The 23721-nt window shown below is 35.3% G+C and overlaps 5 protein-coding genes across 9 annotated transcripts; 3 read left to right on the forward strand and 2 right to left on the reverse strand.

The window, feature by feature from the left end:
- Positions 1-180: 180 nt before the first annotated feature.
- On the forward strand, positions 181-5208 carry LOC147540530 (sulfite exporter TauE/SafE family protein 3-like). Its single transcript, XM_086644049.1, has 13 exons — positions 181-1496; positions 1599-1758; positions 2207-2407; positions 2548-2612; positions 2751-2784; positions 3258-3355; positions 3438-3539; positions 3721-3807; positions 3900-3950; positions 4055-4276; positions 4415-4508; positions 4615-4755; positions 4945-5208. The coding sequence occupies exons 1-13, from the start codon at positions 1263-1265 to the stop codon at positions 5022-5024; spliced, it is 1569 nt and encodes a 522-aa protein (XP_086500175.1). The 5' UTR covers positions 181-1262; the 3' UTR covers positions 5025-5208.
- On the reverse strand, positions 5181-7559 carry LOC147540531 (uncharacterized). The gene is made up of 3 exons (XM_086644050.1): positions 6906-7559; positions 6060-6245; positions 5181-5792 (listed from the first exon to the last, which is right to left on the reverse strand). The coding sequence occupies exons 1-3, from the start codon at positions 7407-7409 to the stop codon at positions 5511-5513; spliced, it is 972 nt and encodes a 323-aa protein (XP_086500176.1). The 5' UTR covers positions 7410-7559; the 3' UTR covers positions 5181-5510.
- A 1007-nt stretch (positions 7560-8566) lies between these two features.
- Positions 8567-11402, forward strand: LOC147540532 (uncharacterized). Its single transcript, XM_086639319.1, has 6 exons — positions 8567-8845; positions 9483-9610; positions 10048-10151; positions 10324-10411; positions 10668-10729; positions 10907-11402. Exons 1-6 carry the CDS (start codon positions 8733-8735, stop codon positions 11057-11059), a joined length of 648 nt encoding a protein of 215 aa, XP_086495445.1. The 5' UTR covers positions 8567-8732; the 3' UTR covers positions 11060-11402.
- Positions 11403-11955: 553 nt separating this feature from the next.
- LOC147540533 (la protein 1-like) lies at positions 11956-16029 on the forward strand. Its single transcript, XM_086639318.1, has 10 exons — positions 11956-12601; positions 12699-12777; positions 12880-13032; positions 13121-13260; positions 14064-14212; positions 14521-14610; positions 14749-15043; positions 15197-15344; positions 15508-15586; positions 15716-16029. Exons 1-10 carry the CDS (start codon positions 12551-12553, stop codon positions 15798-15800), a joined length of 1269 nt encoding a protein of 422 aa, XP_086495444.1. The 5' UTR covers positions 11956-12550; the 3' UTR covers positions 15801-16029.
- A 356-nt stretch (positions 16030-16385) lies between these two features.
- LOC147540534 (uncharacterized) lies at positions 16386-20383 on the reverse strand. 5 transcript variants are annotated; one of them, XR_015224953.1, is made up of 6 exons: positions 20024-20328; positions 19823-19927; positions 17642-19447; positions 17425-17548; positions 16524-17232; positions 16386-16483 (listed from the first exon to the last, which is right to left on the reverse strand). XR_015224953.1 is itself a non-coding variant. In XM_086639316.1 (5 exons), the coding sequence occupies exons 3-5, from the start codon at positions 19442-19444 to the stop codon at positions 16580-16582; spliced, it is 2580 nt and encodes an 859-aa protein (XP_086495442.1). In that variant the 5' UTR covers positions 19445-19447; positions 19823-19927; positions 20024-20364; the 3' UTR covers positions 16472-16579. The 5 variants fall into 5 exon arrangements, 3 of the variants coding, with proteins under 3 accessions (XP_086495442.1, XP_086495443.1, XP_086495441.1); XR_015224952.1 differs by having other exon boundaries at positions 19823-20383; XM_086639316.1 differs by having other exon boundaries at positions 16472-17232; positions 20024-20364.
- Between the last annotated feature and the right edge of the window lie 3338 nt (positions 20384-23721).

Genomic DNA, 23721 nt, shown 5'->3' on the forward strand with positions numbered 1-23721 from the left:
AGAGAGTCGCCTTTAAAACTTCCCTACCACATTTAACCTAAATCACCTTGGACTTGCTTACTATAAGAGCCATGCATGAATCATGCTCTACTACTATAGAATTTTCAAACTCTCACTTTTTTAAAATCTTATTTTCAAGAAGTGGGGAAGACCCCAAAATATTAACGAAATGCAACGCTTAGGCTTCTTAGCCGAGGCAAGAAGATGGCATGCACGATAAATGAGCTGACATAGCAGCTCTCGAAGCGCAGCTCTCGAAGCGCAGTGTGTGCCCTATCCGTACAACAAGGCACAAAAAGCATAAACGGCTCAAATATCCAACGTGATGTATGCTTTCCACGCTAAACTAAGGTGGTCGTCAGTATGATAAAGTTTCTGCTTTTTCAACTCGAAACCAACTATTAGTATATTGACGCCACAAGTTTATCCGCATGCACATGCTAAACGTTCCTCATTCTTTCTTCTGGTGCTATATTAGCTTTGAGAGATTTCATCTCTATCATGTTGATAACGTCTTATAAAATTGTCATATTAACCTTCTAAGATGTCAACATTATTGTTTGTCTTTGGTACTTCAGAGTTTCACAGTTTAATAGAAGACATTTACAAGGTTGAATAATCCCTCATTAGGGCATTACACTTTGTACTCTCATGATGTATGATTGATTACTGCAATCAACCTGCTTCTTTTATTTTTCTTTTCTAAAAAGACATTAATTAAACTAATCAAGTCGAAGATCTTATATAATTGGTTCTAGTGATACACTTGTGAACCTCGGTGTACGGCATGTCACGGGCCGATAAAAATGTCACTTTCTTTTGATTTATTCAACAAAAAGTTGTTATTTGTTCTCTAATACTTTAGTCAATGGCTACTATACTTTTCATTTTAGCATATTTTTTTATCATCATTTCTAGTCATACCTTGGTACCATTTTATATCATGCCTCTTTTTTGGATTGTTGCATGGAGATGATTCAAAGGCGATTTCTATGAATTGGTGTTTCAAAGACGGCATGATCTTAACGAAAAATAGTATAATTTGCATGATAAAATATTCGTTTTATGAAATATCAGTCGTTCGATAAATCCAACCTACAAGTGTCACCTACCCTTAATGTATAGCTCAAATAATATTTATATTCTACTTTCATTCTCCTTCTTATTCCAACACCCAATAAGCCAAAATTCCACATTCCCTCTACTACAAACAAAAAAAAAAAATCCAAGAGGGAAAAGGCAAAAAAGAACAAGAAAAAAAAATGGGTGAGTGTAGAGGGAGAGTTAATCAAGAAGTTGTTAGACTTATATTACCAATTTTAGTATTCATATTACTTTCATTTTCGATTTTTATTTCGGCTGATCGAGGTTTGAGATATGGAGAAAAATTATCGAGTTATACTCGAATAAACGAAGAAATCGATGAGAGTACGCTTGACAAAATAAAGAACTTCTTATGGAAACCGACAGCGCAGAGCTATGTACATGTTTGGCCGGTACGCTTACTATATACTATTAGTTTGTGATCAAGTTAATATCAAAATTTTGAGATCAAAGTACTCTAAATTCTAATTAAGTTGTTTGATTTTATTAAACAGCCCATGCAATTTGGGTGGAGAATCATAGTTGGTACAATTATTGCCATCATTGGAGCTGCATTTGGGAGTGTTGGAGGAGTTGGTGGTGGTGGAATTTTTGTTCCCATGCTTTCTCTTATTATTGGATTTGATGCAAAGAGTGCACCTCCCATATCTAAATGTAAGAGTTTGAAATTCTTGCGCTCCGTGTCTGGTTTGTCTAAATATCTGACTATGGTTGTATTGGATCCATTTGAATCAGACATAAAATAAGTGTAAATTAAGATATTATGATTTAAAATAGCAAGCTAAGGTGATTATTGTCTTTTAGAGGAAAATAAATTAGTCAAACTTAGACGAGTCAGATAAAGATAAACAGAGTAAGAAAAAGCATCACCTTCCCTTCCTTTTCAAATTTCGCCTGCCTCACTCTTCGCGCCCCCACAGACTGGGTTTGAACGACACATGAGACTTAGTCCAGTTTGAGTGCCTTCCGATGATTGTGTCAGTGGGTCTCAGACTGTTCAGTCCGAGACCACCGGCAGTGTCAAGAATTGGGGCCTATAGCTAGGCACCCATGCTATTACTTATTGTTGAAAGGAAGTTTGTTATGGTGTTGTTATATATAGGTATGATAACAGGTGCAGCTGCTTCAACAGTGTACTACAATCTAAAGAAAAGACATCCAACACTTGATATGCCACTTGTTGATTATGATTTAGCTATGCTTGTCCAACCTATGCTTATGCTTGGAATAAGTATTGGAGTTACTCTCAGTGTCATCCTTGCTGACTGGATGGTTACCATCCTTCTCATTGTCATGTTTCTTGGTATATATATATATAAACCCTATTCTTCTTCAATCTATCCTCAAATTTATTTACATTTTATTTATATACATATATCATATTTTTGTGTTATGGGTATGAAGTAATTTTAATTTTGTTATTATGTATATGAAATTATATAGGCACATCAAGCATGTCATTTATGAGAGGTATAGAGACATGGAAAAAGGAAACTATCTTAAAGAAGGTTACAACTACTTTTCATCCTATTATCCAAATTTTCTTGATAAATTGAATTGATTTTTTTTTTCTTCAAAATCTTTGACAAAAGCAAATACATTAGCAACTCATGATACTTTTTTTTTCTTCCCATTTCTAATTTCAGGAAGTTGCAGCTAGAAAAAAAGAATTATTGAATGGTGAGCTTTGTATATTGATATCGTAGTATTAAACTTAAGATTCGAGCTGATAAAATAATTGGGGTTTGTTGCTACAAGAACCTTGTTCTGTTTCGCTAATACTGTGTTCACTACTACTTCGTGTAATGGCTGGACACTCACTCCATAAGATCTCGAATTCGATTTTCATTATAAGTGAAAATCATGAATTATACATCTTGTGATAAATTTAATAGGTCAACACGCCCTTGCCAAATTTGTCTAGTCTAGGCTCGCCTTACTCTTAAGAGCCCACACTGACTGGGTAGTCCAAGGGCATTCTGACAGGGCCTAATCTATACTAGGTTTGAACAACACAGATGCACACACGTTTGCGACCCACGGAAAGTGCTAGAGACGTGCGAGCTTGCAGATTTTTTTTTTTTCGAAGCGCCTATAGACCCGCCCAATGGGATAATATTTAACAATTTTAATTGATTGCTATTTTATATTAGCTGCAAACAATGGGAATGAAGAGAAGAATCATAATTCAACTATGCCAAGTGCACCAGATGACAATGGAATGGAGAGTGATGAATTTGGAGAAGCTGAGGTTTCTTTCCCTCTCAACTAAAACCCTAGCTTTTATGTTATTTCCACTCCTCCATGACTAATTTCCTAAAGGAATTCTGCAGGTTTTATCTGCTCTTGGGAGTGAAGGTATTGGTCCTATGGGTGGGGAATTAGTTGCTGAACATTTGTCTGAGCAAGGGGATGCCCTTAAACCTAAAAAACAGGTTTGCCCTAACTAACTTATGAGAATCCTCCCTCCCTCACTACTTTTTCTTATTAGTCATTAACATATGATATTAGATTATGATTTTTTATAAAGAAAAAATTTTGAAAATTGATCGGCGTTTATCTGCATTTACATTCCAAATAGATAATGTTTATATTTTGGCTGCATTTTACACGCAGGTGTCTCTCATTGATAATATCGCTTGGAAAGAATTGGGCATTTTAGTTCTCGTTTGGGTCGCATTTCTTCTCATTCAAATCTTTAAGGTATACTATATTATGTTTCGATCGTGTAATATTCTCATAATACCTATGAAACTTCGAGGTTTTAGTAATTTGTTATACTTTGTCCGACACAGATAAAGGTGAAAAACTGTTCAAGTGTGTACTGGGTTTTGTTCATGCTCCAAGTACGTTTCTTCTCCTTCTTTGTTCCCGCGCTCTATAATTTTTAAACTAACCGAGTGTGAATCTAGAACGGATTATAAATTTTTTTATCTTTGCGATTGTTTAGGTTCCTATTTCGGTCGGAGTGACTTTGTATCAGGCAGTTGGCTTGCATAAGGGAACGAAGACTATCAAGTCCATGGGAGGAGCTGACAAGAAATGGACAGCGCGTCAGTTAATGAATTGTGCTTTTCTTGGAACGTTGGCGGGTACTATTGGTGGTCTGCTTGGACTCGGTGGAGGTTTTCTATTGGGTCCTATTTTTTTGGAACTCGGCGTCCCTCCTCAGGTTCATTCCATAAATTTCCTATTTTTTCTTTCCGAATGAATCTAGCCTTTAATATTTCATCAAGAAAATACAAAATGATACGTCGATTTTTTACTAGCATGAATTAATCCATTTGACTTCAAAAAATGTCTGATACAGGTATCTAGTGCTACGGCAACTTTTGCCATGGTATTTTCAGCAGCTATGGGCGCGATAGAATATTATCTTTTAAAACGCTTTCCAGTACCGTACGGTGAGCGAATCTATTAAAACGAAAATTAATTTGTTCATGGGTTTGTTACTAGTTTCCCAAGCATTGAACTTATTATAATGAGTATTGGTTTGTGGGGGTTATGTAGCTGCATATTTTCTAGGTTGGGCAACTTTTGCTGCCTTGGCTGGTCAATTTATAGTAAGAAAGGTGATCAAGATTTTAGGAAGGGCATCTCTCATTATATTTATTCTTGCTGCCACCATCTTTATGAGTGCACTCTTGCTTGGTGAGTTATATTTCGAAATACTTCTTAGGTGGTGTTGGTGTTTTTCTTACATTTTCTAAATCTAAATCATTCTCACTAAAATGAATCTAACAGAAATAAACTTTCTGAAATCTGACTCGAATCAATTCAGAATTCTGAAGAAAAAACATATGGTACATAATGAAAGTTTATTGGTGATTCTTTCAACAGGTGGGAATGGCATAAAGAAAGTGGTGAAAGAGATATCAAATCATGACTACTTAGGTTTTGAGGACATGTGCCAATCTTAGTTTTCTCTCAATCTCTCTAGATCTTCTCTTATGGTTGTATTTTGTTAATGTTCCTTAAAAGCTCCCAAGCTCCTACAAAAGTTTATCTACTTATTGTTTGAGCTTATTTTGCATTTATAATATGCATTATATTGCAATTATTAATAAACCTATATATGGAAGAGGAAATGTAGTTTAACTTGCACTTTCCCAACATCTTACGTAGCGAATACGATTTTAGGGTTTTATCGTAGTCGTTCACATTACGTTACTAAGGTCATGGCCGGAAGGCACACGACAAAACTTAGTTTATAACCCTATGTACAAGAAGCATGTTGTACCTACAAAAGATAACAATAATATAAACCCTATTGAAGATGAAAGAAATTTCACTAGAAATCTCTCTTACTTATTACCGAACAAGCTTAAAATCTTCAAAGTAAGACAAAGATTGCCACCTCTCAGATAAACTCATTGCCTCTAGCTTCTTATGGATCTAAGAAAAACTCATTCATATGTACATGAGTTAGCTTTGAACTTGATCGGTTTCGTGTTACTAGAAGTGATCACCACTGGACAAGTTACGAGTTTTTTGTGCCTCGACTTTACTAGCTTTCCTACTAGGTTTCCTCTTGTATGAATACCGAACTCTATCTTCAATGGAACTCCGACGCCATTGTTGTCTGACTGTGCCAAACTTGCCCCTGCTCCATATAAAGGAACACTAGCTCCTTCTATAGCTATGGATATTGTTCTTTGGCTTTTTCGAGGCTGGTAATATTTTTCCAACTACAAATTCCAAACAAGATCACAACTTCATTAAAAATGACAACCTTAGTATATTGTGGGGTTTGATTCTTGGCTCTTATACCACGGTTTTAGTACCGAACAATAACTTTGGTTCTGGATACTAAGACACCAAAATCAAAACCGACCAGTTGAAACGTCTAGCTACATTATGTATGTGGTTGTAGAAGGTCGATGTGATTTGGTACTCTAGAGAATAACTAATATTCAACGTTGAAAGTAAACCAATATGTTGAAGAAAATTCGCACCTGTCCAGTTGCAACTGTAAGTTTAGAGAAGAGGAGCTTGACAGGAGTAGAGCTGACATGAATGCCGAAAAATGTCGCAGGATTATAAACGCTTAACTTTAGTGAACAATTTACTGTCATCATCCTTGTTGGGACACCAGTGAAGTCTGATCCTTCGCCAAAATAGAAATTATTCACCGATAAGCTCTGCAATGAAACCATATGTCACAACTATATTCTTCTCGAGTATCAACGAATATGCACAAATTGAAAGATAAAACTAACCGGACTACATCACAAAAAATTTATATGTTTTTTTCGTAATAATGTGTACTATTTATCAAAATTTGCTCCGAGTAAAAATCATACGTGTCAAGTGGGCCGGGTGACCCAACCTGTTCTGGGCCAACTTTACACTCGTTAGGTCGCACACCCATTCTGATCTGGTCCGACCTGTTTGACATCACTACTCAGGCAAAAATATGCGCCCCACTTGCACATGCAAAATCATCAAGGCCCAAAAATAAGTGTGCCATGTACCTAGTATTTGGATACCCGATCATGTCAAATCAAAATGTCACATTATTGTATTTTTGCCATGAATCATGATTATGTCCTAGTTATATCATAAAAATCTAAGGGTCTATCAAAACTTTATTGACGACAGATCTGGTTGTATTGAAACATCACCTCGTTTTTTTATTTTTAAAAATTAGGCCTGAAATCTAACTCAAAGTTTTACCTGACTCGAATTAAATTTCAGAATATTTATTTTTTCCTCACAAGTGACATTCTATTCATCTGAATAACTGATTTAAGCAGATTTTAGGTTCATTTCGTTCAGACGAGTCAGATAAAGTAACATACCTTAACAAAAATTCGCGGATAATAAGGTCGACTAGCACCCCAAATGATGAGAGAGAAAAGAGTGAAGAGAAGAAGAAAGATGAACAACCCACCATAAATTTGTAATCTAAGAATAAACCCTTTATCATAATAATCATCATCAAGATCATCATATAAACCTTCTTCTTCAATCACATTACATTCAAGCCAATTACCACCACCACCTTTATGAAGATGATGATGGTGATAATTATTGTTCCTTTTCCTATTCAATTTTGACCTAATTGTACTTGAAAATCTACTTGAAGAAGAAACCCTAGAATGTGATGGTGAATCCATTGGACTATTTGAAATTGGTGTTGCTTGTGTTGATGATGATTTATCTTCATCATGTGAATCTCTTGATGGACTTTGTACATAATAAACTACCCTTTTATTATTATTAAGATTTGGACTTGATGGTGATGATGATATTGGTGATAATGTACTTGTTACATCTGAATCTGATTTTGTTCTCATCATCATCTTTTCCAAAACCCTAGAAATTTTTGGAGTATCAATTTGGGGAAATTAAGTTCAATCTTTATACCCTTCAATTTACTTCATTTTAGGCTGAATTTTCTCTCTCACTAACTCATTTTTCTAGATTTGGGAAATTGATGTTTGAACAGAGACAAAGAACTGGTCTGACTGGTGATCTGATTTTTGTAACGGAAAAAACGAACAAGCGGTGGTTCGGAAGTAGGTTCGGGTAACCGGATTTAATTCCGAACCTAAATCCGAACCCACACGTCTTAAAGACATTTGATCACAAATGGCGGGAGGTGTTTTTATTGTGGACTGATTTTTTTAATCCGCTCCGCCCATTGTTTATAGAAAAGGCGATAAAACAGTTTTCTATCCTCACATGATATTTCCATTACAATAAACCATTTAGCCGAACTTAATCGGTTTTCAATCTTCAACCTGAGTCTGAGTTGAAAAACAACATGGTTTCAAAACTATAAATCTACAAGTTCGGTTTGATTTTGTTGGTGTAGCCAAAATTAGATTGTATTGTCGTTTTTGTTGTAAAGCAGTCCGACATGGAGTGTGATGCTTCTCTTAAGAGTTTAAGCACCCCTCCTTAATGAGGTCTTTAAAATCGTGAATCCCAAGTGTACCAAACCGGACAGTGTCACTAGCAGTCCGGAAGGCTGATCCACAACATCTTACAACAATTTTGTGTTTTTCTTTTGATTTTTCTAGAATTGATTGTACTAATATACGTATGAATTATTTGAATGTGACTTGTTTCACGTAGATGAATAATAGTCACTTAAATTTATTTCAGATAACAAACTCATTATTCAGACTTAATGTCTGACTCAAATAAACATAAAATATTAGTCCAGACAATGATTCAGATGAGTTACATTTAACATCATTCAGACTAGTCAGACCTGAACTAAAGTTATTTTTTTACCACAAATTCATTATTCGGACGTATGTTAGGTAGAGGACCAATTGTGATTTAAAGTTTATTTTAGACAAAAAAAAAAACTCATTACTCATACTTATATTATGTCCGACTCAAATAAACTTACAATCGGTACGAGCAGTGATTTAGTTAAGTTACATTTTAAATCATTCAGACCAGTCAGATCTGAATTTAAAAGACATTAGGTACAGATAACGGAAGAGAGTAGATATTTGTTTAGTTGGGGAATAAATTTCCCCACGTGTCTTAACTTTCTCTGTCTAGTTCTGAGATAGACAGAGTTGATTATAAACAGAACTTCTATCTCTGTTAGTTATACAAATCAGAAACCCTAATTTACTATTTTTGTTACCAGAAGAAGGAAAAAAATGGTTTTTTACTTCAAAGCTCGACCAGAAGCTGGTGATTTCACTATTTTCATGGGACTTGATAAGCATGAGAACGAAGACCTCATCAAATATGGGTTCCCAGAAGACATCTGGTAATACTTCTCCCAAAATTTTCAATCAAATTCTTTTACCCAAATTAAGAAATGACCTAATTCTTTTTATGGTATTGTTAAACCCTAATTCAATTGACCTAATCATGTATTCCTGTGGCTGTAGTATTTGACAATTATTGTCATATTGGTCTCTTGTGGTTTGTTGTCTTTAAACTTTGTCTTCTGAAATGGTTTTAAGATCCATGAGTTATGGTTAGAGAAATAGTAGAACTAGGGTGTGAGAATAGTCCCACACAGGAGAAGGGCGATCTAGCAATCAAGAGTATATTATTGTCTAGGTCTTTTCACCTCATTGGTACTTACTTGGTTTTGAGTTGGATGACCACAAACTTAACATGGTATCAGAGCTAGGCCTACACATCATTGGTTTAAAAATCACACGTGCTCCACGTCACCCGAAAAGAAAAAAAGACGAGTGTTAGGCTCAAAGAACGCCCGACACGTGAGGGGGCGTGTGAGAATAGTCCCACATACGAGAAGGGCGAGTTGGATGAACACAAACGTAGGTTTTGATTTAGGTTTTGAAAAAGAAAACTAGGGTTTGATTTGAGTTGCTTGTTCATGTATGCATCTTTGAAGTTCATTCAACTTCTGTGATTGTTTGTGGTTGTTGCAGGTTTCATGTGGATAAAATGTCATCTGCCCATGTTTATCTAAGGTTGAATAAAGGGCAAACAATGGATGATATAAGTGAAGGTGTACTTGAAGATTGTGTTCAACTTGTGAAAGCTAATTCCATTCAAGGCAAGTTTCATTTGATTTCTCTGTTTTTAGGTTAATATTTTGTAGTTTATCAAGTAAGTCGAATTACTTAATAACGGGATTTGTCTGATGTTCTTAATGTGCATTAAGAGATCTTTATCTTCGTGATCGTTAAATCGTAATTAGATGATAAGGGTATCCGGGGAAAAGGAAAAAATTAAGTCTTTTGAAGTTAAAAGTAGCCGTTTGCTTAGACAAGAGTTGAACGATTCAATACCATTATCATGTAACTTACATTACTCAAAACATGAGCCTTTAAATTCCGGGGAAATGGGGAAAGGATACTCTATTAAGATCATGAATACGTTTAGAAGTGTTAACGAGGTTATTATTGATTCGTTGATACTCAACTTTGTTGAGTTTATTCCCTCTTGTGATTGAATGGCTGACACACTTGATTTTCATTTGTCACTTGACAGGCAACAAGTTGAATAATATTGATGTCGTTTATACCCCCTGGCAAAATTTGAAGAAGACTGCTTCCATGGATGTTGGACAAGTTGGGTTCCACAATCATAAGACGGTTAGGCTCCTGGAGTTATCTTTATTCTTTATGGGATTATGATATTCATCGGTTTATATATATATATATATATATATATATATATATATATATATATATATATATATATATATCGTGTTAGCAAATTTGTTCGGATTAAGACTATCAAGTAAGAACATTGTACTTGTCGTAGGTCCGGACTGTGAGAGTAGAGAAGCGCATAAACGATGTCATTAACAGATTGAACAAGACCAAGGTGGAAAGAAAGACGGACTTAAAAGGTTATTCTTTGAACTCTGAGTTTGTCTCTATGGATGACATAATTTTTCTATCTCTTGATCATAGAACTAAATTCACGAAAAGGCATAAAAAAAACTACTATCAAGAAAGACCCAGATGAATACAGACAAGAGACAGATTTTCGTGCTCAGTCTTGATTCTTGTTAGTGTACTTGTGCAAAATCAATCATAACATCTAGTCTAACTTTGTACGCCCTGGTGGTGTTATAAGGAACTTATATGTTTCCATTTGAGCAGCTGAGTGGGAGGATGTTAATGCAGCTGAAAGGATGGAGAAAAAAGTCGTATTGAGAGATAAAGTAAGTTCCTTGGTCGACTCCATTATATATTTGCTTATGAGCTTGAGAAGGTTTAAGGAGATGCTTTTTCTTTTTTACTGAATTAGCTAAGAAGATATGCGAGTACTTGACTCGAAACTTCCTGTAGTTAAACATTGTAAAAGTTAACTCGGCAGATTTTTTTCCCACCCTCGACAGAAACGGCGAGAGGAAATGGAGAGGCTAGAAAAGGAGCGGCAGGCAGAGATGCGGAGCTACAAGGGTTTGATGGTCTCGGAAAACATGACTTCGAACAAACAAAATGCATCTACAAGCAAGTCTCTCCAAGAAATGGAGGAAGATTTTATGTGAGTCAAGTCTACATTAATACAGGTTAATACCAAGTTAGGTTTTGTTTTCTAACATCAGATTGACAAAACCCACGAGACTCTGATTAGTACTTTTGACTCAAAAAAAGAAACAATCTAGGGTCTTCATTAATTCATGTTAAGAGTGGGATGAAAATAATAGGGCTTGGTTAACTCGTACGCCTACGCTGAAAAACCTAGCTTGAGCTAAGATTCATTTTTATACATGAATAGAAGTAAATCTCGGATTTGTTGGGGGCATTAAACATGGAAACTGGTATCTTCATAATCTATATAAATGTATTCTCTTGTGTATTTCATAATTAATCGAAATGATTCTACTAAAAGATTAGAGATTTATGTTTTTTGCACTTCATGTTAAAATTTCATATCTTTTCCTTCTTCATGATTGGAACTTTGGATGTTTTTTAAAAAAAAAAAATTCTTGTATTATCTTGAGAAGTAAATTAAGGTTTATCATGCTTAAATGCTTTGGAGGTATGAAATGAGAAACTCAAATTCGGTTTGGAATGTGATAAGAGTGCTATTAAGTTTTGTTTTCGATATTAAGTTTTGCTTAACTCTCCATAAGTGATGACTTGAAAATGTTGGATTGTTGCTTCTCCATGAAGACCATGTTTGGCACGTTGAGTGCTATTACTACGTGTCATGTAGTAATTGTTTTGGTATAGGAAAATGTAACAACATCACATTTCAAGCGGAACATGATTCTTTTTTAGAGGGAAATTGCAAACGAAAATGTAAAATGTGTTTACTAGGAATCACATTTTAGAATTGTTTTTGGTAATCATACTATTTTCTCCTCCCACTCCACTCATACATTTTACACCCAATTGGCTTGGGTACACAATAAAAAGATAACATATGTTTATAGCTGCCATGGAACTATCCTCAATTCATACACCCTAAAGTCCATCGAAACTACCCTCATATCACTCTTTGTGAGCTCGAAGAAGCACTAAAAAAATGGGAGATTTCGACCTTCACACCATAAAAATGGGAGATTTCGACTTGCATTTGCTTTGATACGCCATAAAGATAAAATATGTTTATAACTATCCTGAAACTATTCTCAATTCATACACCGTAAAGTCCATCAAAACTAACTTAATATCACTATTTTCGAACTTGATGACATAACAAAAAAATGTGAGATTTCCACCTTCATCGTCTATATGTAGGACCTTTGGATTTTGGGAGTGGATGAACTACGACTATAGTAAGACCCCAACACTTCATCAACAAAAAAGAAAAAGAAGACCCCAACATCTAAGATACGTGCGATACTGAAGGATAATCGTACGGCGGACATTGATCGTAAGGATACCGGGCGCTAAATATAGTTTCCCTCTTTTTTTTTCCCAAACACAGGAGGAGTTCAACCACGTACTGGCGTAGTGCAAAACCCTAACCGTACTACTCTCTCTATCTCTCTCTTTAATTGAGTTTATCAAGCTCCAGGAACTATACGACAATGGCGACTCACTCCTTAGACGAAGAAACAGTGAAGAAAGTTATTCGTCAGGTTAAAATCTCAACTTCTGGGTTTTTTCTCCGATTACTTATTTGATGTTTTGATCTGATAAAGATCTGATTTTTAATTTTTTTTTTTTTGTTCTTAGGTTGAGTTTTACTTTGGTGATAGTAGTCTTCCCAAAGATGAATTCCTCAAGAAAACGATTAGTGAGAGTGAAGATGGATGTATCCTTTTCATTTCATTACTAGTTTTGATTGTCTTTTTTCTTTTCTCTCTCTCTAGATATATGAATTGTTGGTCTTGACTGAAACCCTAAAAACTATTAGTGGTGAGCTTGGCTTTGATTTGTTCATTTACTCGGATGAAAACTCATCTTGGGTTAGGAGGGGATAAGAAGCCTGAAGATATATCAGAAGAAACATTGAAATCTGTTGCTGAAACCCTTAAAGGATCTACTTTTCTCAAACTTTCTGATGATGGTAGGGTTTCATTCTTTTTTGTTCATCACTTCAATCATTTGGTTAATGTTAAAATGTGGGGTTTTCTTCTTATTCTTTTTCTTTTCAGGGAAAAGGGTTGGTAGGCGTTCCGAGCTTCCAAAACCAGAAGTTTTGAACCAAATCGATGCTAAAACTATTGCTGCTTCGCCTCTCCAGCATGACGTTACTCGCGAAGAGCTTGAATCCTTTTTCGGTCAATTTGGCGAGGTATCCTAGCTTCATTTTCCGAATCTGAATAAAATTTTCATTTGGCTAGAATAGAAAACCCCCAATTTCCTTTGTAACTGAGCCTCAATTCCTCGCTTAAGTTTTAAGCTGTTTGTGGAACTAGGTTAGAAATTTCAAATTTGGGTATCTGGGGAGAGCTTATAATTTGCCTTAGGAAATGTTGCTTTTAATTGACCTTGTGAAGATCTTTCTTCCAAATCCAATGTGTTCTGATTAGTAATTGCATCACTCGTGAGGGAAGGTTGTTGTCCGTAAGACGCCCATTCTGTTGTTATTTCAATGTCGTGATTCCTGAACAAGTGACGTCATTTTAAGTAGGGCATGATATTTTTGTTATTGTCGGTACAATACTGTAAATTTTCTGAAGGAACAACGGTTTCCTCGTAAAATGTCCGTGTTTTGACCTTGTTAACTAAAATAGCCTGTGAAGCTTTTTCACCTAAAGGGGTTCACGTCATAAACTAGGTTCCCGAGTTGTTTGGTGTCCATCAAAATTTCTTCACTTGTTAGGCCATCCAAAGGGGAATTATGAGTAGGCTAGCTGGGTTAGCCTACTAATAGGCCACTGATGTTTGTAAATTGTAATATTGCGCAAAACCCTTTGAGTTGAAGTGTTTTTAGTGAACACTATTAAGAAGTATTTCTCGGTGCTGTATTTAGAACTACGTTGAGATATATAATACGAACTGTTGAAGTTATTCTTCTATGTGCTTGTGTTATCATGTTTCACTGTCCATGTAACATCTTTCTTTACGTATCTGACTACTTATGTGCTTTTTCAGGTAACCAGTGTCAGACTACCTCGTCATGTTGCAGACAAAAGGTTTTTCTGTGGGACCGGTTTGATTGAGTTCTCAACAGAAGAAGATGTTGAAAAGATTTTGAAGCAAAGCTTGTCTTATGGTGGCACTGATCTTGAATTAAAACCAAAGTAAGGGGGTAACTATAATATCGTCACATTTTCAAAAACCTATAATATTGTCTTGTTCTTGATCTTGGTACTGGTTTGATTTACTAGAAAGGAGACACCTTTATTTGAAGCCCTTAGTTGAATTCTCCTTGTGATGTTCTCATACATTACGTGCATATCGTCATGCTCTACTATTACAAACCAAATATTTCAAATTCCAAATTTTGTTTAGGTTTGTGTCTTATTAGTTCCTCAAGTGCTTATTAATTAAGTACTTAATATTGATTACACATCTTAATTTTTCCTATCTTTCTTTGTTATTGATTCAGGAAAGATTATGATGCTGAAAGAGAAAAAACAACAGCGGAATTTGAGATAACTCGTTCTAGTAGAGAATCCGATTCCAACTCAGATACATAGTAGGTCCCCTCTTTACAGATTGTTTGAGTGATTGTGTTACGATATAACTCAACCCAGCCACACATTTTGAGGTCCTTTCATTTACTACATTTCGCCTGATTAGGTTATTCTGATGTTGGGTTTTTATAATGGTACAGCTATCCCAAAGGCTTAATTGTTTCATTTAAGCTCAAGAATATATTAGATGGCGGTGACAAAGAATCTTCGGCAATGGAAACCGAAGGTGAGAAACCCACAGGAGAAGGTGAAGAAAAACATTCAAGTAATGGTGTTGATGAGAGCAAAGAGAAGTCCGGTGAAGATGAAAATCAAGAGAGTGAAGAGAAGACCGCAGTGAAAGGGAAACCATCAGATTCTGTCAGCAAAGACAAGGAAGATATCGTTTTCCGTGAGGATATAAAGAGTGCTCTCCATAAATTTGGAACAATCAAGGTATTTTACAATTTCTATTAATATATTTTCCCTTAATCCCATTTTGACGTGTTTTTGCTTCAACTTGGCCCCTCCCTTGGCTCCTATAACTTTTCTTCCTGTAAAGTAAAGGTCTGACCTGAATTTATTTGTTTTTTTGCTTCATTTGTGAAGTATGTTGACTACACAATGGGGGCAGAATCAGGATACATACGTTTTGAAGAACCAGAAGCAGCTGAAAAGGCCTGTGCTGCTGCTTCACAAGTTGATGGTGGCATAATCGTGAAAAAGAACTACTCGGCTTCCTTAGAAGCAGTGACTGGTATGCTTCATTTGCTGTATCTAAATATATAAAATGCAAACTACCAATAGGGAGTATAATTTCAGATGAATGGTTCTAGCACTTCCACAAAAAACCTGATTTCATAAGATGCCATTACAGCGGATCTACATTTTCACTAACACTTTGTGAGCTTGAAACACAGGCGACGCTGAGAAAGATTATTGGAGCTTACTCCGTGGCAGTAGGGAGAAACGCCGGGATGGTAAAGGCAACCAAGGAAGGTGTGTTATCGATCTAGATTTTGTGTTTCTTTCTTTTATCATGGCCGACTTTGTTTTTGCCTTCCGGATTGTATGGTTTTCTTATATCATCTAAAGGAAATGCTTAATTCGACGTCTATGATGTTGCAGGGGCGGTAGAAACTTTAGAGGTCGAAGAAGGAATGATTCTCCGGTGGGGCGATCAAACAAAGCTCAGAAAGTCGCAGCTGCTTAAGAAATCATCAACAGATGATACTCTCTCTATTAGAAATCTCACTTAAAGGCACAAACGGCTTCCTTGTATGTGATCTATTGAGAGCTAAGTTATATGTTTTTAGCATTTCTCTGTTTTAGTTATAACCGAGAAACTTCTATCTATAATTGCGAATGCTGTTTTAGTTATCATGTCTCTAATACTGGTATATTTACTCATTGTATCTTTTTGAAGAAAAAGTTTAGTTTCACCTTGTTTTTATTTACATTCCAATGCTCTTACACCATAGTTACATCCGTTCCGCTACGTTTTGAGCTTTAATTAAGGAAGTTGTGATATTCCGTCGGCATGGTGGGAGTGTGGGACTGTATCCACACTCAAAATGGGCAGAAAGGGCGTCTTTGAAGGCGTAGCATCTCTCCTTCATGTCAGCCCTCTGATCTCAGGCGGAGAGAGGAGGCATAGAGACAAAGATGAAGGGGAGGGAGAGAGGAGCAGAGAGAGAAGGCATAGAGACGAAGTTGAAGAGGAGGGAGAGAAGAGAGATGGTAAGAGTGGTGATGGGGACAATGAAGATGGAAATGAGGATGAAGAAAAGGGTTAACGAAAATAGAACAAAAGATTATGGGGTGATTTTGGTGTATATAACTGAAAAGTGACTCCTACTATGGCCAATATGAAATCACAAAAAGAAAAAAATTCAACTACTTAATATATATTCGGGATCCAAATGCCCTAAATTACCGATTAATCACCCATATAGATCTACTAATAATACTCCAAGATATGTCTTTATGTTGTTAAAACCTAAGGTCTATAATGAAGTCATCAATCACTTCATCTAAAACCTCCATTTCCATTTCAAATACTACTTCATCAACTTCACTCACAGAAAACCCATTCTTCCAACCTAAATCCCATCCACCATTTCCCATCGTTTCTTTCATCTTCAAGTCATTTTCCAACTTCTTCAACACATTATCTATTGGTACAATAATCTCACCATCATCAACCGTATTATAACTTCGTAAAATCTCTATTTCGTCGATGATTTCATCCACCAACCCGTTTAGTGATACATGAATTCTTGGATTATCCGGACGGTTCTTTGTGAGAGGATGAACGGGTACCCGTTTATTTAAACGGGCTTTATGTTCCATGAGTTCATTTGCACAGTCAAAATACAATCTTGTACTGATAATCCCATTATCTTCTAATATTGTTGCTTGAAAACCAAGTGCTTGGTTTGTATCAATATCGAAACGATCTTCTGCACAGATCAGGAAAGATGGGCTACTTAGAAAAAACTTCTTTAGATCGATTTCGGTTGTGGGGTGTGATTTTTTCTTATTGTACATCTGCTCTGATTCTTTTGAGAACTCGATGGAACTGTCAGGACAATCAGTTTTTGCTGTAGTTTTGGCGAGCATCGTCGTATCTATCTCTTTGTAATCTACAAAAAGACATAAAAGCAACCGTATGATAAGTTCAAATATCGTTTTCGTTATGAATATGCTCTTTGGCGGAAGTGGTAGGACAGTCAACTTCGTTTTCGAAAAGGCATACTAACCATAGCTTATATGAAACAACGAATCATCAATATCAAAAGAGGTCAAACTCAAAGTTCATGTTATTAAGAAGCTACCTTCAAACTGAACTCTATGTGCTTGCACGTCTCTTAGCAGTTGATCAGCAGGCAAACCACTGGTTGTTGAAGAAACGACTTTCGATTTACATACTACCCCGACTTCCTTGACACCATTATTGGTCTGCAAATAAAGAGTATTTCAAGGATAAACTCATTGAAAACATAAACCATTAGTTAGACTCACAATTGAAGCATCCAAAGAAGAATCACTCACATTTATAGTTTTGGGTTTTCTTGTTCGACTTTTCTTACTTTGATCAAGGGAACTCTGTGAAACGTTATTCGTCGAGCGTTTCAAGATATGATTTTGAGCGACAATATCAGTTTTGATGATCGATCCTTTATCAAGCTTTCTCGTCTTTGTCAAGGTTGTTCTGATTTGGTCAAGAGATCTTGCTGCAGCTGATGCTTTTGCAGTTGCGGTCTGTACTAGTTTTCTTCTCTCAGGTGGTGGTAATGTCTTTCGTATTTTGTCCACTACTTTGTTAGGCTTCTCTGCTTTATGTGGTTTGTGGTTTTGAGCCACGGAACCCTTTGTTGTACGGGTAATGGTTGTTTCTTCTGTTGTTTTTGTTTCTTTCGTTCTTTGTTTTCTTAGTATATGATTAGACATTAAATTCCCATCTTCTCGAATCAACCTTCTAGTCGGGACTTCTCTTTTCGTTTCTAGTTTCCGACCCATTTTTTTCGATTCCAAGTCTTTGTGAGGTAGTGTTTTAGATGCCATCTTCATGCTTGTTTTCGGCTTCCCAAGAAACTCTTTTGGCTCAACATATTCTTCTTCCTTGACAAACCTTTGATTTGGAGGCTCATCTTTTGCTTCGGTTTTTATAGGTTCCTCATTTGAGTATGAAGCTTCATCTTTCCGGAAAAGTTCTCCCAACTTGTACCCTTTTCGCTCCGTATTCAGAGGTTTCATGATCACAATAGGTGGTATTTCATCATCCGACGAATGTTTCGAGGAGGAAGTTTGGGGAAGATTATCCCCAAACTTAAGTCTATCGACATGACTATTTCTCTTTAGAATCCCCTTAAATTGCATCGTTTCGATGATTTCTTTCAGTGTCCTTCTCTTACGATCTACCTCTCGGTTGACAAAGTAAGGCTTCCTAATTGCCTTTGGTATTTCAATATCGGAAATGGGTCTTCGGTAATTTGAATTCTTCTCACTATATGAATGTTTCGGAAGGATTTGAACTGATTCAGTAGGGAATTCTTCTAGACCCATAAGCTTAGCAATCACACTCCGGGATTTGGCCTTCTCCTTTTGCGCTACCGAAGAAGAAACAGAACTGTCAACAGAGTTAATATCGTCCGAGTAAACCATTGAAGATTGAGTTGAACTTGTAGATGGGAACTCTGAAACAGATTCATATTTCATATGATTCACAGAAGAACTATCTTCGGTTGAAGAGACTGTCAACAAGTTCTGCCTCGAAAGACTCTCTCTGATAACGTTCTTGAGCCCCTCCGTGCACTTCCTAGAAGACGATCCACCAATGGAAAATCGTGGGTTTTGTGGATAACTCCTTTCTGCAAATCGACACGACTCAACTCTTACAACATCGAACCGATCCTCTTCTCCTTCTACTTTAAGTTCATGTATTCTCTTCGAATTCGACATGAATTTAGAAGCTTCTTGCAACTTACAAAGCATGACTAAAGACTCTTGCAGATCTAAAGCACCTCTCAAAAGATCCCTAGCAATATCACCGGATTGCCCGTCAATGGGCATTCCGTTCGACCATGATTCAATCATTTGGTTTAAGTTGTGAGCTCCTCTAGATACCTCTAGGAGTTGAAATGAAGATGGGGTTTGTAATTCTTCACTTGGTCCCTTAGAGAAGAATGCTCTTTCATTTCTTTCTTCTTTGTGCACTAAAGAAGAATTCAAACCCGAAGTTGTTCGTTGAGTATGGCGATTCTTGGATCTTCGATTTGTCTCTTGAACTCCATTTGGATCATCACAATGGACTAGTGATCTATAAACAATTGATTTCATGCTGTTTTGAGGCATATTCTGTGAAACAAAAAAAAAAATCATTGACAAGGTCAACTACATGAAGAAAATTAGAGAAATTCAAAAACACCAAATTCAAGCCTTAAAATACTTGCATGATCTTGGGTTTTTGAACCAAGATCTTCGAAAATTTGATATCGAAAATACCCAAATGTCACTTTTTTGTGAAAACAACATACACCCAATTATTAAGTATTAGTTCTACCCAAAGCAATTAGTGTCAAGTTCTTTTTTTGAGTGTGAATCATAAGAACAAACCCTAGATGATTGAAAAAGTAGAAAAAAACCCCAAACTTTGTTTTGAAGATCAAATTGAAATAATTGAAACTAGGACCAAGATTGTTGAAGAAATAGAATTAAAATTATATTTCTCACCTCTAATTGAGCTTCTTCTTAGTTGTCAACTGCATGTAAACCTTTTAGTCTCTTACAAGAGAGTAGAGAGAGAGAAGATTTTAGCAATTCAATTTTCCTCTGTTTCTGGTTCAAAATTAGAAATTACAGTAAATTGAAGAACCCAAACTGAAATTGAATTAAAACCCATGAAAGTTTTAAAAATATTTTTGATTTTCTCACCTGATTTTGGTTTGGGTAAGAAAGATCTCTCAGATAGAATTAAAGAACTTGTTGTTTTGAAATTTCTACCTAAAAATCACTTGGTTTCTTAGAGAAGAAAGAAAGAGAATTTTATTAATTAAATTGGTGATAAAAATGGGGAATTTTTGCAAATTAAAATGTTGTTATCATTTTCCTTTTTTTGTTGAAATTGTTATCATTTTCTTGGAAATGAAGTACATGTGGGTTTATTACTTGCAGAATACTACTTTGAGAAGGAAATTTCTGAATTTTCAGACATGAGGAAACAGAGAAAGCTATGTCATATTTTAAAAATTATTAGTACTATATTATATATGATAGAGTATATCACATTCTTGTAATAGGATATTGGTATTGCATGTACTACAAAATCTTTGGAGTTTGAGGTTTGATCCCCAGTGGAACTGAAATCGATAATTATTGAATTTAAGTTATTAAAAGTATAAATTAAATAGTTAGATAAAATTTATCTTCACTACTTTAATTAGACTTTAGGTATGCTTTTGTAAGGGTTCAAATTCGACAGTTATCATCCTTATCACATCTTACTAATGGGTCAATGATTATTGGTAGTCAAATTGTATGAAAAAAACATCACCTAAGAAGACTTAGTCAACAATCAATTGCTAAACTAACGAGGTACATGGACTAAGAAAAGTCAAGCATCATGGTTGACCAAACAAAATCTTGAAACTTGATAGATGATTAGTACATTAATAAGGAAGACTACAAAAAATTATAATCTTTATTGATAAACTAAACGTACCAATTATGCTGTATGACATGAAAATAACCTTAAAAAAAAAAAAAAAAAGACATGAAAATAAGGGCATTGATGTATCTACTCAAGTTTTTGAACTTCTGATCCCTAACAGAGGTCTTGGGTAGTTTAAAAAAAAAATAAGTTATTTTTCTTTTATAAATGCACATAATTTGTATAAAAATAGGTAGTTTGTGATATAACTAAGACAAAATTAGGTAATGCTTCGATATAGTTAAATACGATACAACTAAAAACTCTCAACTTTTGTTATATCTAAACCAACAACCTTTCCGAGTGTTTGGTTAAAGAGATTTGTTTATGCATGTTGATCAATAAATCAGAAGATGATAACTCTTTTGAGATAATTCATATTTTTATCTGTGTTAAAACAGTCTCTTATACTTGTGTTATCACTATAAAAACACCGGTTCCCAATCGACAACGACTCAACAATAGGATTTGAATATTTCTAACTAATCTTTGAATTAAGATGTACAAATATTTAACTTAATCAAGTTTTGTTAGAAGGTCGGACATCAAAGGGTACACTTAAAATTACTTGAACTAGGAGGAGGTGTTAACAAATAAATTAATATATAGTACTAAATTGTAATAACAAAATTATTTACCTGGTCCCACTTCCACCACCCCTTCTCTGGTAGTTCATTACCTGCCTTTCCTTGTTTCACGTGTTTACTTAGTTGAGGTTATTTTGGTCATTTTTAAATAAAAGCGTATCAACTGTTTTCACGTGAATCTTCTCATCGACTTTAAGAGGGAGGTGGAGCAATAGAACACCACCTAGACCTAGTGATTGTTTATCCAAGTCAGATCTGAAATCTGACTTGAAGTCTAAACCGAAACGAAAAGATTTTAAAAGTTGATTTCGGTTTGACCACCTGAGTCTGACTCTTTTTTTGGTGGTTTGATTATGATTTTTATGAATGACTAATTTAAATTTATTTTGTGTTCATATGTGTCAGGCGATACAAACGAAGATGTAGATTCAGATGATTGCTCAGTGATAACTTAATTTACTATATTTTTCAAGACTGAAACATGTTTTGGAGCGGATAGGAACGAAAATTTGGTTAATTGCATTCTATTCTAGTTCATTAACCTCACATTGAAGTGGACCTCACATTGAAGTGGATTGGTTATTAAACCACGACCGATTTAGTGTTATATCATGCCCATACTTGTATGAGGAGCTTTTGATTTATGACAGTCAAAGAGGGAGCATATAATAAACCAAAATGTAAGACTACTGACAAATGTTGTCTCTTGAAATTGATGGGTCTAACTTTAATATCAACTATGGTCCAAATCTCCAACATTATACTATTTATCAACAATAAATATGTGTATGAGAGAAGAACTAGTGATACTTCAACAAAAAAAAAGAGATAAGAACTAGTGAGGGGTAGAGGTGGAATTATGAATGGGAAACTCGAGACACGTACACGACTGCTCGCAGCTCAAAAATTTCTTAGTAGATGAAAGCGGGTTAGGTTGTTACCTAGTGGTACGCTTGAGACCAACCGGTTATGTTATCCGACCGTTCGAACTCGTTCATACCCGTCTTTTTATCCACTGGTTATACTCGCCCGTTAGTTCGATTAATTCTAAAGATCTTTGGGATTAATTAGAACAGTTAGAATTTAAGAGTTATCGTACGTAACCTTCGAAATTAGAAGAAAATTAAATTTTTTTCACTTTCTCTCCTACTTGCCACAGTCTCTTCCTCTTTCCTTCACCTCTCTCCTCTGAAGTCTGATTTGATCTCCACCACCACAACCATGACTCCACCAAATGAATCAATAAATTGAATGTTAGAAATTGAAACAAATATTACCGTATTTTTGGATTTTTTTGTGTCTCCTTAGCACCTTCCTTTGCTAGAACTCACATGCCCATTAAATCTAGATGAGTCATAATATAATGAGAAACATTTATCCCTTAAACTAGGTAAACTTTTACCACTTTATAAATGCAGAATGGTGAGATCCCAACCACCAACAACCACCGACTAATGAAAAGATCAAATTATGTCACATCTAATTTCCCACAACAAGCTTTTTGGGAAAAAGAATGGCAAATTCCAACCTAGTATATTGGTGGGAAAATATTTAATCGTAGCACCCACATTCCTATTTCTCTTTGTGTTTCTTACTACTAATTTTCTTGTCTTTATAACAAAAAAACTTGTAAGCCCAAATGTTACTGTCTCTTTCCCTGAGTTTGTCGAAGTCAAGAGTTTCTGTTTAAGGGCTACAAGCACAATTTTCAATAGGATAGATCTCGCATCTTCCAAATAAAATATAAAGAGGTGTTTACATCTATTGTTTATAAAGAATATCTATTTGTTGTACATAGTTTTTTTTGGTTGAAATTGTTGTAACATAATTGATAGTAAAATATATATGTATATTTATTTATTTGACGATAGTGTCGTGTATTAGTTGGATGATAATCTTATCACAAACATTAGAAATTAGTTTAGACATACATAGCTCTGACGTCGTGATTATTTGATTGAACCAGTAATTGATATCTTTAGATTATGAAATTCGCCAATTAGTTTCTTAGGGATTTTTTGTAGTTCTCAATTTGAATACTTTTAACCTAACCAGGGTTGTTGGGTGAAGAATTTGAATAATTAATGGTGACTTTGGTTTACAAAAGTGCAAATATTTGAATCCAAATACTCCCCAAATATAAATCCAATCGACGTGTTTATAATCTTTCTCTTTAGGCAAAATGATGATTAATCCAAGAAGTACAAACCTAATGTCAAAGCAATCAAAATAGAAAAGGAAAAGCAAAATAGATTAGTTATGTTCAAATGGTTAAACTTAAGTTAGAGTGTGAAACTCGGACCCAAAAGGGCAAAATATATCACGATACAAATGTA

Source organism: Eschscholzia californica, unplaced genomic scaffold (genome assembly GCF_041429995.1).
Source record: "Eschscholzia californica isolate CP2 unplaced genomic scaffold, dmEscCali1.0.p SCAF_5, whole genome shotgun sequence".
NCBI lineage: Eukaryota > Viridiplantae > Streptophyta > Magnoliopsida > Ranunculales > Papaveraceae > Eschscholzia > Eschscholzia californica.

Coding starts and splice junctions, on each gene's coding strand:
- LOC147540531 (XM_086644050.1), bottom strand. CDS start 7,409: ATGATGATGAGAACAAAATCAGATTCAGATGTAACAAGTACATTATCA. Junction 6,246..6,905: donor ATCCGCGAATTTTTGTTAAG/GTATGTTACTTT, acceptor GTTTCATTGCAG/AGCTTATCGGTGAATAATTT. Junction 5,793..6,059: donor TTACAGTTGCAACTGGACAG/GTGCGAATTTTC, acceptor TGGAATTTGTAG/TTGGAAAAATATTACCAGCC.
- LOC147540533 (XM_086639318.1), top strand. CDS start 12,551: ATGGCGACTCACTCCTTAGACGAAGAAACAGTGAAGAAAGTTATTCGT. Junction 12,778..12,879: donor TAGTGAGAGTGAAGATGGAT/GTATCCTTTTCA, acceptor AAAAACTATTAG/TGGTGAGCTTGGCTTTGATT. Junction 13,033..13,120: donor TCTCAAACTTTCTGATGATG/GTAGGGTTTCAT, acceptor TTTTCTTTTCAG/GGAAAAGGGTTGGTAGGCGT.
- LOC147540534 (XM_086639315.1), bottom strand. CDS start 19,444: ATGCCTCAAAACAGCATGAAATCAATTGTTTATAGATCACTAGTCCAT. Junction 17,549..17,641: donor GAAAACCCAAAACTATAAAT/GTGAGTGATTCT, acceptor CTTTATTTGCAG/ACCAATAATGGTGTCAAGGA. Junction 17,233..17,424: donor ACATAGAGTTCAGTTTGAAG/GTAGCTTCTTAA, acceptor GTCTTTTTGTAG/ATTACAAAGAGATAGATACG.
- LOC147540530 (XM_086644049.1), top strand. CDS start 1,263: ATGGGTGAGTGTAGAGGGAGAGTTAATCAAGAAGTTGTTAGACTTATA. Junction 1,497..1,598: donor GCTATGTACATGTTTGGCCG/GTACGCTTACTA, acceptor TTTATTAAACAG/CCCATGCAATTTGGGTGGAG. Junction 3,356..3,437: donor ATGAATTTGGAGAAGCTGAG/GTTTCTTTCCCT, acceptor GGAATTCTGCAG/GTTTTATCTGCTCTTGGGAG.
- LOC147540532 (XM_086639319.1), top strand. CDS start 8,733: ATGGTTTTTTACTTCAAAGCTCGACCAGAAGCTGGTGATTTCACTATT. Junction 9,611..10,047: donor GAAAGCTAATTCCATTCAAG/GCAAGTTTCATT, acceptor GTCACTTGACAG/GCAACAAGTTGAATAATATT. Junction 10,730..10,906: donor AAGTCGTATTGAGAGATAAA/GTAAGTTCCTTG, acceptor CACCCTCGACAG/AAACGGCGAGAGGAAATGGA.